This window comes from Poecilia reticulata, linkage group LG5, assembly GCF_000633615.1.
Source record: "Poecilia reticulata strain Guanapo linkage group LG5, Guppy_female_1.0+MT, whole genome shotgun sequence".
Classification (NCBI taxonomy): Eukaryota; Metazoa; Chordata; class Actinopteri; order Cyprinodontiformes; family Poeciliidae; genus Poecilia; species Poecilia reticulata.
This window is the reverse complement of record NC_024335.1, coordinates 26,093,471-26,106,144: the sequence shown is the minus strand read 5'-3', so window position 1 is coordinate 26,106,144 and position 12,674 is coordinate 26,093,471. Positions and strand designations below refer to the sequence as shown.

General features: G+C 40.3%; 1 protein-coding gene across 2 annotated transcripts in view; it reads right to left on the bottom strand.

Annotated features, from left to right (window-relative positions):
• Positions 1-794: 794 nt before the first annotated feature.
• The window catches only part of slc4a8 (solute carrier family 4 member 8), a 31,439-nt gene continuing 19,559 nt past the window's right edge, over positions 795-12,674 (bottom strand). The window contains exons 6-25 of one of the 2 annotated variants that reach the window (XM_008410102.2): positions 10,993-11,169; positions 9,815-9,903; positions 9,431-9,588; positions 9,242-9,329; positions 8,719-8,865; positions 8,512-8,612; positions 7,655-7,829; positions 7,418-7,551; positions 7,085-7,330; positions 6,807-6,912; positions 5,720-5,881; positions 4,883-4,996; positions 4,464-4,625; positions 4,126-4,377; positions 3,915-3,983; positions 2,102-2,275; positions 1,883-2,014; positions 1,704-1,801; positions 1,381-1,486; positions 795-1,221 (exon numbers count right to left, since the gene is read on the bottom strand). In XM_008410102.2, coding sequence (XP_008408324.1) covers positions 1,216-1,221; positions 1,381-1,486; positions 1,704-1,801; positions 1,883-2,014; positions 2,102-2,275; positions 3,915-3,983; positions 4,126-4,377; positions 4,464-4,625; positions 4,883-4,996; positions 5,720-5,881; positions 6,807-6,912; positions 7,085-7,330; positions 7,418-7,551; positions 7,655-7,829; positions 8,512-8,612; positions 8,719-8,865; positions 9,242-9,329; positions 9,431-9,588; positions 9,815-9,903; positions 10,993-11,169 — 2,696 coding nt within the window. In that variant the 3' untranslated portion in view covers positions 795-1,215. The remainder of the gene's footprint in view (positions 1,222-1,380; positions 1,487-1,703; positions 1,802-1,882; positions 2,015-2,101; positions 2,276-3,914; positions 3,984-4,125; positions 4,378-4,463; positions 4,626-4,882; positions 4,997-5,719; positions 5,882-6,806; positions 6,913-7,084; positions 7,331-7,417; positions 7,552-7,654; positions 7,830-8,511; positions 8,613-8,718; positions 8,866-9,241; positions 9,330-9,430; positions 9,589-9,814; positions 9,904-10,992; positions 11,170-12,674) is intronic. The other variant, XM_008410103.2, reaches the window with a different exon arrangement.

Sequence of the window (12,674 nt, the reverse complement as noted above, 5' to 3'; positions counted from 1 at the left end):
TTATGGCAGATGTTATGTCATGTTTATGCATACCCCGTCAAATGAAGTGTTACCAAAATTTCTTTTCAGTCGTATCTGATATACATAATTTTTATAGCAACTGAAGTTGTCATAGTTGCTTGATTTTTTGTAAAAAGTGCCTGGAAAATACATAGTACTGCCCCTTTAAAAGGCGTACTGAAAGTTTCCCTTTGTCATGGAATATGGGATAATTTAGGTAATACTGACACATATCTCTTCACTTTCTTACCTACCTATCTTTATTGTCTCTTGAAGCTACAAACCGGAAAGATAAATTGATCAATCAACTGTCAATCACTCAGTCAATCAATCTCTGGATATAATTTCTTAACTAATAATGTTTTATGGTCAGTTTTTTGACCATAAAAAACTCTCCTGTGTTTTGGATTTTGGTGACATCACAAAAGGCACCAGGCAACTGACCCCAGTCTGTTTGCACTTTCCTCATTTTTTCTATTTTACTGAACGTTTCTCATAAAAATGATGGCTCATTTGGCTCTTCTGCCATAAAGTTAATGTCAGTCTTGTACCTCTTGTGATGTCATCAACCCAAGGCAAAATTACCACTTTTTTTTTTCCAAAGGATGCTTCATAAAACAATGCATTTTGTAAAATCCTGCGGTGGAAATCTATAATTCAGCACATTTTGTGTTTTTTATTGTCGATTTATATTTATTGGTGAAATAAATTATTGCACATAATACACTACTGTGTAGTGTCTTTAACGGTATGAATGTAAACTATCATTCTGTCATTGCCTTGTATATCTTTTCTTTCCTGGTCTTGTCTTTTTATGTTTTTCCACCATCATCCTCTCAGATGTATCAGGAAAATTACATTACTGGGCTGAACTGTGCTGGACGGATACAATAATAGAATATTATGTTTTGCTGCGAGTTTAAGTGTGAAAATATCAACATTGTGATGCTTTCAACCATATATCAGTTAAATTTAGAGTATGGGAAAAAGACTTGAATCTCTATTGTATCTACAAACCTGAAACAGACAGAAGTACACGTGTGTACAGCTCAGCTGACTTTCTCTGTATGTTTGTGGCTGATGATGCGATTTTTTTTTCTTCTGTAAGCTCTGAAGAGGCTGCTTTCGTTTGGTCAACCTGTGGCCTCCGGTGGCCCAGAACTACAGCAAGGTGACACAGCTGAATGTCTTCACTCATCAATGAACGTGATCCCTTCAATCCTGCAGGACGAAGCACACAAACACAGAGTCAAAGCAGCTCACAGGACCAGCCAGCTGACTACAATGAAACAGAGAACAAACAGCAAATCATCAAACAGCAGAAGATGACAGTGTGCAGCAAGATTGTTTCCTCCAGGTCGGGACGAGGGATGGCCTTGCCTTTTTAGCAGCCAAAGGACGAATGTCCTTTTGATTGGAGTTGAGGGATTTCCACACAGTGGTTTTAGACATTTCATCAGATATGTTAATCTCAGAGGGATCACACCTGAGGGACAGGAGGAGGAAAAAGGGTAAAATTGAGGAGAGGCATTTGAGGAATATACAGGATTCACTGGGGAAACATGAAGACAGAGTCCCACACACCAGATAATAAAAAACACAGGCATGCAAGGAGATGGATGGGAAAGTGACAAATCTCTATATTAATCCTATTAATCAAGACCATATTCATCGTGTTTGTGTAGATGTGGTGTGTGTCTCACTTGGGATCGTGTGCTTTTTGAACAATTCTGCTTCCCTCCATATTAATCTGAACAGTAGCTGATTCATCTCTTTTCAAGCTCAGCATTTCTTGCGATTCCTACATGATGCAAACACAGGAGCGGCCATAAATAAGAGGAATTAACAAGACATTTGAAGATCCCCCCCCCACTCAGATTACCTCTTCCAATTTTTTGGAAGCATCATCCAGGTTTTTCTTCTTCCACTCAGGCATCAAGTCATCGAGGTAGCTCAGCTCTCGTTTCGAAAAGCACAAGTCCAGCAGCTTCCGGATGAAAACCAGAGCCAGGACCTGCAGGACCAGGAGTAAAACAAGATCCTGACTAGAGAGAAATTTCAAGAACAAATTAAGTGTTTTTTGGTCAGTGACAATAATTACCATCATGGGGAAGATGATCGCAGCAGGGGAGGTCTTAATGACCCAGAGTAGCACCAGACAGGTGAGCTGAGTCACAGTGAACAGATGCACCTTTCTCAAAGGGACATGTCTCAGGTAGATGAAGTCTGGCTGGTGCTTTGCTGGCATACCAAAAAGCTTTAGGCGGTCAAAGAACTGAGACAAAAACAGTCAGAACACAGGGGGAGAAGGTTAGAAATAAATAAAAAAATCAGTAAGTGCAGAGGAAGAACACCACAGAATGATTAACACTGGTGAATTGCAGACTATATGAGAGATTGGAGATTACATGCTGGTTATTTTCTTTTTAAAACAAAGAAAACACACAAATCGTTAATTGAAAATTTAGTCACGAAAGACGTTCAAAAACTGACATCCAAACGCCATGGATACACAATGCCATTTAAAATCTAGTGCAGCTAGCTGCCTTCAGAGGTCGCCTAATTAGAAAACAAAGTCCACTGGTGTGTAATGAGGGATGAAATCCAAGTTGGTTTTTATTTACAGAATTGCAGTTGAAATATATCAAAACCAAACATGATAACCAACATGCCAAACTGTTTGCAAAGTGGTATAACATTACCACAGCACATTACCCTCAACAAGTCATCAATTGTTATCAATACAATTGATGACCTGTGTGAATACATTGAAACTGAAATGACAAAATAAGAAAGAGCTGATGTGTAATGAAAAATTCAGCACAAAATCCAGAAAGCTTTGGTTTTGGAATAAAGGGATGTTTCTAACGATGGAAAATACACGACCAAAGAAAGACGGGCAGAGGAACATTTACAGGAATAATCAAGACAAACAGAGCCAGCCTTCGCTCCACTAGTCGCTGTCAGAGTCCTGCTGAAATCCCAATGCAAGCAGTGTGCTACTTGCATAAATTAAAAAGAAATGTGCAAGTGCCTCAGGCTTGGCATGAGGTTTATCACAGTGTCTGTGACAGCTCAGAGTGAGAAACAGACTGCATAATGTCAGTGGACGAAGTCCAAGGGAATTAAAACCTTCCTCAATCTGAAAATAATCATCTGACATTAAGAGAAGAAGCAAAGACTGTTAAAGCACAGACCACAGACATTCATAATAAAAACATCAATATTATTCAAAACCAGTTTGGATGTGTTTATTGTATTATTATTGTATTATTTGTAAATCTATTTGTACCCAAATATGATTAATCTAACCCAGATTTAATTCTTTAAGTGCCTTTGAATCGGATGTTCAAGACAACTCCCAACCGAAATTTTACTGAAATTTTATTGAAAATTTGCAAACTATGACACATAGTGTCATAGTTTGCCAAACTAAAACCAAACCCATTCAACCTTTAACAAAAACTATTGTAATGCATCATTAAAAGCCCTTAGATCAGTGGTTCTTAAACTTTTTTGAGGTACCGAAACCCCCAGTTGCATATGCGCATTCACCGAACCAGATGCAGATGATGATTGTGCATACATTTTTTCACTTGCCGTTGCTCTTGAGAAAGCAGCAAAATAATCTGGAGTCATTGTCTTTTTATTGAATTTTCTCAGCCTCCCTGACTTAAAAGGCGCAGTAGAAAAGTCAAATTAGTTGAACTGGGCAGAAAAACAACTGGACACACTTTTAGATATGACATTTTTATAGGAAAGTAGAGATGAAAATCTTCGAGTTACTTTTTGTAAGTGTCATTAAACAAATGTTTTACAATTATTTAATGTTGTAATTTTACTACTTTGAAGAGCAAAAAAAAAAAAAAAAAAGCTATCATAGATGTGCGGTTCATAAAGAAATATAGTTTTACCTGAATGCCTTTTAATGAAGATGCTCCCATGTAAAGAAAAACTCCGTACAATACAGGCATAGGAATAAACTGAAATAGGAAAAACGTTAGAGTTAGACATAAATTGTTGATATAATAAATAATTTGGCACCTAACAGTCAAGTCAAGTGTTGCCACTTTTCCATTCTTTCATTTCTTTATTCAACAGACCTGCATTGTGATTGTGACCCACCTGCAGGGCTCCAGTCATGAACACGGAGCATCCCATGAGCAGGAAGATCATCAGGCCCGTGAGCCGCTGCTCTCTGATGCCCAGGAAGCGCGGCTGCTCTCCCGGAGCTGCGCTCTCCGACTCCAGTTTCAGGCTGTTGACATGAGAGATGGACAGCACAGTGGCTGCCACGAACCAAGGCAGTCCCATGATGGAGCACACAGCCAGCATCACCCCCACCATCAGCAGGTCTAGGTGGTACCCACAGCCTTTCTGAAAAACAGAGAGCGGGTCAGATACGGGTTCAGAATCCAAGCCTGAAGCAGTATTTTTATTTAATGTTTTTATTTTCCTCTTGCCAGTAGTTTGTGCTCCTTGCGGTTGATGATGACAGCAGTTATCTGTTGGTCCATGAAGATGAGGATGGTGCAGAGAAGAGCGGGAATAGATGCGACCAGGGCTGTCCACCAGGGGTTGCGCCCGATCGGATTGATCAACCAACCTCTATCTTCTCTGGTAGGCTGCATGCAAAGAGGAAAGGTGCGCATGTTGACATTTGTATCGCTATTTCCCTGCAACAAGTTGTCCTTATTTAGCTCACAAATAAGTGCTGAAAACTGGGAAAAATGTTGAAGGTAAGGTGAATTTGCTTACTTCCAACTTATCATTACTTTAACAGCTTTTCATCTGCACTTACATATTGTTTAGATGGAAAGTAAAGTTTGCTTTATTTTCCATATATAAAACATTTATTTCTTGTACATTTCTCTGGAATTACCTGGAATTTGCTTGGCACCTTCAGCTTTTGGGACGGCACTCCAATGGCAAAGTCGAGCAGGACCATGACGACAATTGTAAGAAACACTGCAAAGTCACTGATCATGGACCGCACCTAGGAGAAACAGATTGCTGCATTTAGACATCTGTAGCTATCAACTCAATTAAAGTTGAACGTAAACAATCTCAAACACTTTTATCTTCCTAAATTACTCATATCCCTTGAATCTCCACACATTTTGTCAACAACACAATTTTTTGCAGGATTTCATGTGACAGGCTACATAGAGCAAAATAAATTAAAAAAAATGAAAAGAAAGCACAACTATTAAAAATTTTCAACATTGTAAAACAAATCGCAAAAACATTACATGTGTTTGTTTTTGGCCCTCTTTTCTCTGATACTCCAAAATAAAATTCAACACAACCAACCACTCGATTTTCTACTCCGGTGTTGATTTGCTACAATTGCACCTATAAATCTGTTGAGGTATGTCTCTGCCGGATTCGAACATCTAAAGAACAATATTTCCATTCCACTTTGAAAAATGGCAATAAATAATAATTTTCAAGTCAAGGACTTGGGCTAGACTTTGACTAGGTCATTCTAACTCAGAAGTATGCTTTGATCAAAACGCTTTCATTGCATCTCTGGCTGTGTGTTTAGAGTCATTGGCCTGCTGGAAGGTAAACCTCCAGTTTAACCTCAGATATTTCTTCCGTTTATTTACTCTATTTTCTTCCATTAAACTTCCTATCAACTTTGATGGGTCCCTGCTAAAAAAAAAAACTAAGAAAAAACATGATCCTGCCAACCATCAACAAGTTGGTGAGGTACCTTGGTGGGGAAATAACGACTTGTCTTAAACTGCTTAAGGAAGGCCGACATGAAGAAAGTTGAAAAAAACAAGATGATGGACCAGAAGAGAACATCTGGGGTGAAGGGACCGTGGTGTCCACATGCTGTCCCAACAAAGTGTCCTTGCAGGCTCATACACTCCTGTGGGGACACAGACAGATTTCAGCCCAGACTCAAGAAAAAACAACATGGAGAACCCTTTATTTGAGCTGATTGGGTAAAAGAAAAATAATAATAAAAAAACTAAGTAATTACATGTTGCTGAAAATAAACACCTTTGTGTTGTCAAGATGAAATGCTAGAAATGTCAGCCTTACAGATGTCCTTCAGAGAGATTAACTGCTAAAGGGAAGATGAGGTTTTGTTGAATGTTAACCAAAAAAAAAAAAAAAACATTCTGAAGCAAAGAACTATAAACAACAGAAGGATGTAGCCTCAGGTTCTGAACAGTGAAGTCCAGTAAAGGTTTTGTAGGAAAGCTACATATTGACTGAAAAGTTAACGACATGCCTTGGTAACAATGTGACAGCATATTTTTCTAGGTATTTTTTTGAGGATGCACTAAGTTACTTAACTTCCCTCATTTTCTCTTCTTTGGTCACAGATTGCTGTTTGTCATAAAAGCTAATATTTGTAATTGGTTTTTGTTATTTAAAACCCAAAGCACCGGATGGAGCTCAATAGCATTGAACTAGCGTAGCTTCTTTCTCTCTTTAAAACGCCAAACAAATTAAAATTAGAATGTTATTTGGTCATTTCTTAGCAAACAGCATGTAGCTTCAAGTGATAATGAACAAAAACAAATAGGTTGATGCTCGATGAATGCCAAATGATTTGAAGGTAAAGTATCTGATTAAAAAAAATAAAATTTGAGGCTGTAAACTTGTAAAACTAACATACTTTCCTCTTTAAATGTGAATTGTTTATTAAAAACACAAACATAAGTAAAATAGTGGCAGGATTATGTGTGTTTTTTTATTTTGGACAATCAAAAATATGGCCTAAATAAATCACAGCATGCAGGGATGATGAATGAATGGAAAGCATATAGATGTAACAAAATGACCTTGACAGTCAGGTTTTCCCAGGATACAGTCGAGGCCGTGATGTTTCTCTCGCTCCACAGATCTAAGGTTTTATTACTGGGATTATCAGGCTGTGAACACCTGCAGCTACACAGAGAGATGGACACAAAACAGGGAAATTAACATTTGCTGGCTGACTAAACAAATACGTTTAGGTTCTATTTATGTTTTTCGTTTTGTTCCTACAAGGGTTTGGAAAAAAGACGCAAATGAGCTACAAATACACAGAGGAAAATAAAAAAAGAAGCCGTTTACTCACTATGCTAGCGTGAGTTTGTCCAGCTCGCTGTTTGCATTGAAGGGGTACAGCTCCCCCAAGTGAAACAGTTTCTCCAAGGCCTCGTAGATGAAGATGAGGCAGATGAGGGCAGCGAATGCCTCCTCAGTGAACCGAGTGATGTAGCAAACCAGAGAGCTAGCGTCTGTGGCCACTAATATGAAACACAGCAGTGCCGTCCACAGGCCAATGCAAGCCCGGAGAGACAAATATGACAGTTTGTAGTCCCTGAGAAAGAAAAGAGAGGCGGAGGTCAGAGGAGGACGACAAAGGCCCGATTACCCCGCAAAGGAGCCGTTTAATTTCCCAACGTACTTGCAGAATTTGAAGAGTATCTTCTCAAAAACCAGTACAGGACCTGTGCTGCCCAGAATGGTGAGAGGCTGGCCAGCGAACAGAGAGTAGGCCACTCCAGTCATCGATGCACCAAACAACGACTCTATGGCACTCTGCAACGGGTGGTGGTATTGCATTGTGTTTGATTCGTCTTCACTCACACATGATGAGAACAAACAGCACCGCATGGTGGCGTAAATACGGTTTTGCTCTTACAATACGTCCTTCAGTCGCTTCCCCCAGCAGTCCTCCAAAAGTGATGACAGGAGACATGCAGGCGCAGTAGAGGAAGAGGAAGGAGGCCACACACTGGAGGCTCAGGCCGTCCTTGAAGTCACTCACATAGAAAGGAACTTTCCTCTTAACGTCCAGTATGAGGCCGCCGAACAACCTGACGACAGGTTGTTCATTTTAGAGAGAAAACAAGCACTGCTATATTTATATGTATTGAGGATGGGAAATGTATTGCCACTTTTTAAAAACAAGCCAAAGGAAACCAGGTAAATAATCACCAGTCTTTTTCAAACAGTACAAAATAGGCCACCATATGGCTCAGTGGTAGAGCAGATGCTGCGTATTTATAGGATGTGGTCCTTGACACAGCTGCTCTGGGTTCATTTCCTGACCCAAGGCCATTTACTGCGTGTCTCTCTGCCCCTCTCCATGTCAGGCTACTGATGAATAAAGGTCACTAGTGCCACAAAATCTTTAAAAAACATTTTTTGAGGAGCTAATAAGTGACATGCACGGCCTTGCAAATGTTTTGCAGATTGTGGCCACAAACTTCAATGTGTTTCACTGGGTTTCTGTGTGTTTGATATATATGAAGTGGTGCATAATTATCAAGCAGAAAGAAAAATACAAAACCTTTTACATAGTATCTGAGAAGTGCTTTAATCCTCTTTGGGCACTTAATATTGTCCCATCTCATTTCTTCAGAAATTCAGTTTTTGCCCATAGCAGCAACTAAGAAGCAGAATGCTAAAAGGTTTACACATTCAGTCAGAATCATCCATATTGATCATAAGTAAGCAACAAGTCTCTGTAATAAACCTGACTGGTCAGCTGCTTACCTTCCTGTCCTCTGCAGCTCCGGCCCGTGGTGTTCAGCATGCTGTGGTTCTTCTACCTGCAGGGCTGTGCCGTTGGGGACTCCAGGCATTTTCCTCTTCTCCTGCAGGTCAGAAGCAAGCAAAAAAACAAGTCACACATATTACATAAACAGCTTTAAGTGCCTCTGATGAGGTTAAAATCCAGGGCTGAAAAGTAAGATGCATTACCTGAGAGGGGACGTTCTTTGGGGGCTCTATTCGGATTGAAGGGTCCCACTCTCCTGGCGGCAGGACAGTCACCTGGTCCAGAAACTCATCTATCCCTGCCAGCAGGTCACTTCTGTCCTTCGCCTTGTACGCTACGTTGTGGAAGATCTGATCCAATGAGAAATTAAAAAATAATTAAAGAAAAACGTTGCAAGAAAGATGTTCAGTTTTTCTATCATCGTTGGTTCAGTAGCTGCAATATTTTTGCAAAGTTATTTACACCTCTTTAACTTTTTCATTTTCTTTTGTAATGTACCAACACAAAGTAGTGCATTACAGGGGTGTGGGAGGAAAATAATAATAATAATAAAAATAAAAAAAACTGGCATGCATTTATTTTTACTCCGTTTTGCTATGATACCCAAAAATATGATCTGGTACAGAAAAGGGGGAAAAAAAGCACAAAAACTGTGATTATGTTGCAAAAAAATGCTAAAAAGTTCAATAGAGTGAATAGTTCTGAAAGATCTGAAAGGTTTCTCACCTCATCCGTCATAATGGTCGCCATCGAACGTCCAATTTCGTGGTACTGCTGAGTTTTTCCATCAGGGCCCAGAAGGATAAAGAGGAACCTGATTTGGACCAGCAGATAAACCATACTTCATAAACTCTCCTCTGAAAGCTGAATTAACATGACCTGCCAGCAGGGCCTGATGGACCTGTGTCTGTCTACCTGGTGGGGATGGGAACCTCAGTGAGTCCAGTGAGGAGAACAGCAGGGGAAAGGCGTACAAACGCAACAACGGGCCTCTCCAGGAAGTCCAGGACACCAACCAGCACATTTGAGGCCTCAGCGCCCTCTGGAATCTTCTTCATGAAGTGCAGGTCAACCTGTTGGAGGAAAAAGAGAAAACTACCAGAGTGAGGCACAGATTTAAAACATCCACCTCCTGCACTAGAGGTCAAAATAATTTGTAGCTCATCTCAATACAGATTACAGTATTGAGATGAGTTACAAATTATTTTTGGATGTGAATATTCATAAATAAATGATATATTTTCCATTACTCATCCATATTAATGAAATGGATGAGAAATCCTCAGCCGGTTTGCTTACCTTACTGAGGTCCACTTGACTGCTGTCCGGTCCAGCGCCGTTCTTGGCCGGTTCCATCGGCAGAGGAGGCTGGGGAGACGTGGCAGACCCTAATGGATGGTAAAGTGTGGGTGTGTGCATGTATGTGATTCACAGAAAACGCAGCTGAATCAGAGAAAATATCATTCCAAGAACAAAGTGTGTCTCTTTTTTCACACTTTGGTGAAATTGGCAAGAGATTCCCCTTGCCAATTTCTTAATTCTTGGAAGCAATGAAGTACTGGAGGGTCACTGCGTGAAGAGGATTATGTGGTGCCATTCAGAAAGTATTCATTCTTTTTAGACTAACACAAAGTAATCAACAACCACAACAATGAAGGGAAATTATAATTTCAATATCTGTTACAAATAAAAGGTGAAAAGTGTTGTATTCGTTTGCATTTGGCCCCTTTTAATCCGATAGATGAAATCTAGTGCATCCAGTTGGCTTCAGAAGTGACCTTAGTGGTAATTACAGTCCACCAGTGAGTAAGGAAGCCATAAAAACCATCCAAAGGTTTCCACAAACTGGGAAAAACACTGCACACCTCCCTGTACTCACTTCCATCAGCACCACGCTGTGGGAACGCTTTTCTTCAGTGGGTATAAAGAACCTGGTAGGATTGAATGGGATGGAGCTAAACACAAGACAATCCTGGACGAAAACTGTTTTAGAGAACGAAATGTAACAGCCAAAGTCCAACCCTAAACCAAACTGAGAGATGTGGCAAGACTTAAAAACTGCTGTGCACGCAGTGGCGCAACTACACATTATTCAGGTGGATGCAAAAACATAGATCGGCGCCCCCCCCCCCCCGACCGAGGGACGGAACGTCAGGGTGAAGGAGCGACGCTCACTCAGTACACTAAGGCGCGCATTAGTGTACGGGAAAACATCATCGGCGCGCCGCGCCCTCCAGACGGGGTTTTGGCGCCCCCTCTGGTGCTGCGCCCCTATGCGTTGCATACCCTGCATACCCACTTTTTGCGCCACTGTGTGCACGCACACTCCATGCAGTGTGTGGTTGTAATGTGATGAAACGTGAAAACATTTCAAGGGGTGTGAACACTTTTGCAAAGCAATGTAACTTGTGTGTCTGTTGCTTTAGTCCTGCAAAATTAAAACCGCTCTCCACTGATGAGTGTGTGATGAGTCGTACCTACTACCTGAGGCTCGGACTGTTTGCGTGCTCCCTCGGTGATGGAGCGTACCATTGGGATCAGGTTTTTCTTCTTCTCGTTTTGGTGATGGTGTCTCTTCAGCAGAGCCTCACGCACCCTAACTCTGACGGTGTCATCCAGCTCGTGCGACGCCTCCTGGTGATCCAGAACCATGTCTGCAACGCAATTTTAGACTCACACTGGGCTTGTGGGCAAAAGCAGCTGGGACTTGATAAAATAGTATTTATGTAGTTTGCTAAGCACGACTGCTTTTGTCTCCGTGGAGAAGGTTTGAGATCACATGTTAAAGCCTGAAATCTTCACAATTAGCCCATTAATTGTTTTCAAATCAAAAAGTTACTTTTAAAATGTCCATTTCTGACACAAAAATGAGTTTTTGGAGTTGCACCCCTGGGATCAAATACATAATTTCATATGGCTGACTGTCTAGAATCTGTTACGGCACTCTCTAAACAACTGCATCTGATTATGACTGTAAACAGAAAATAGACTTATAACAATGCGTTTTTTTTCAATAGCAGTTTGTCAAATGGAAGAGGATGCGCTGAGCATTTCTTCCAAAATGATCATCCATGCAGGAAATTCTAACAAACAATTTGCAATATTGTCACTTAACTTTAAGTAACTGTGTCAGGTCAAAAACACAGATGAACAGAGTTTGACAGATGATGCTCTTGGATTAACATTTTGACAGAGACATTGTCAAAACCACATGTGAACTTTTTTGTGCTTTTAAATCTCCATGTGCAGTTCCAGTTGGTTAGTTCTCCAATTTACAGTCCCCACAACATTTCTCCTGTCCTTTTTCTCCTTTCTGGATACATCACCATAAGAAGACGGTTCCAAACGTAAGAAGACCACACTTCTTCCACTTTCACTGCGTTTAGATATTTGTATATCTTTACACATTCCTTGATTCCAGAAGTTAACATGAATTATAACTAATTATGAACTTTTAGCTCATAAACAACTGAAATGTAAAAGCTGAAGAAATATTAAATTGAACAAGAAATGTTGCAATAGTATAACTTCACTAATCTTTTTCCAGTGTTCTCATACATCTGTCTGTCTGCGCTAAGAGCAGCCTATGTGCTGCTGAAGCTGAATCAATGCTGCTGACATAAGAGACCATATGGGCCTGAAGAACAACATCTTCTGTCTGTCTCTTGTTTAGTCAGCACAAGACTGTGCATTAGTCTGCTTCCTTTCTTTACCCACAGCCACCGAGAGATTCTCTCGCACAAATTTTGTATGCAGTAAGTGAATTTATTCTGAGCGCACTTTAAGATCAGCGATAATGAGCTGACCTCAGTGAAACTTGTTAATAAGGACAACGACAGCAGAGCAACACAATGAAGCCTGCATGCAGTAAAGCCCAGGAAGCTTTAAGGGCTGCAGGGTTATGGGTGCTAACTAATTAAAACTAAAGCCAACATGCTCTTGCCTTATGTTATGAAGAAGTCTGTTGTTTTCTTGCTCTTTGTTTCTCCATTTCAATGTGTAACTTATGAAGAAAAGATAATAAAACGAACTCTTGCTATCTGTTTAGAAACTAGATTAGAAAGCAAAGTCAAGATAAATGCATGAATATAAAAAAAGTTAAGGCTTTACTTTTATCTGAGGCAAGACTATGTTTAGCATGGTGTAAAAATGCCTTTAA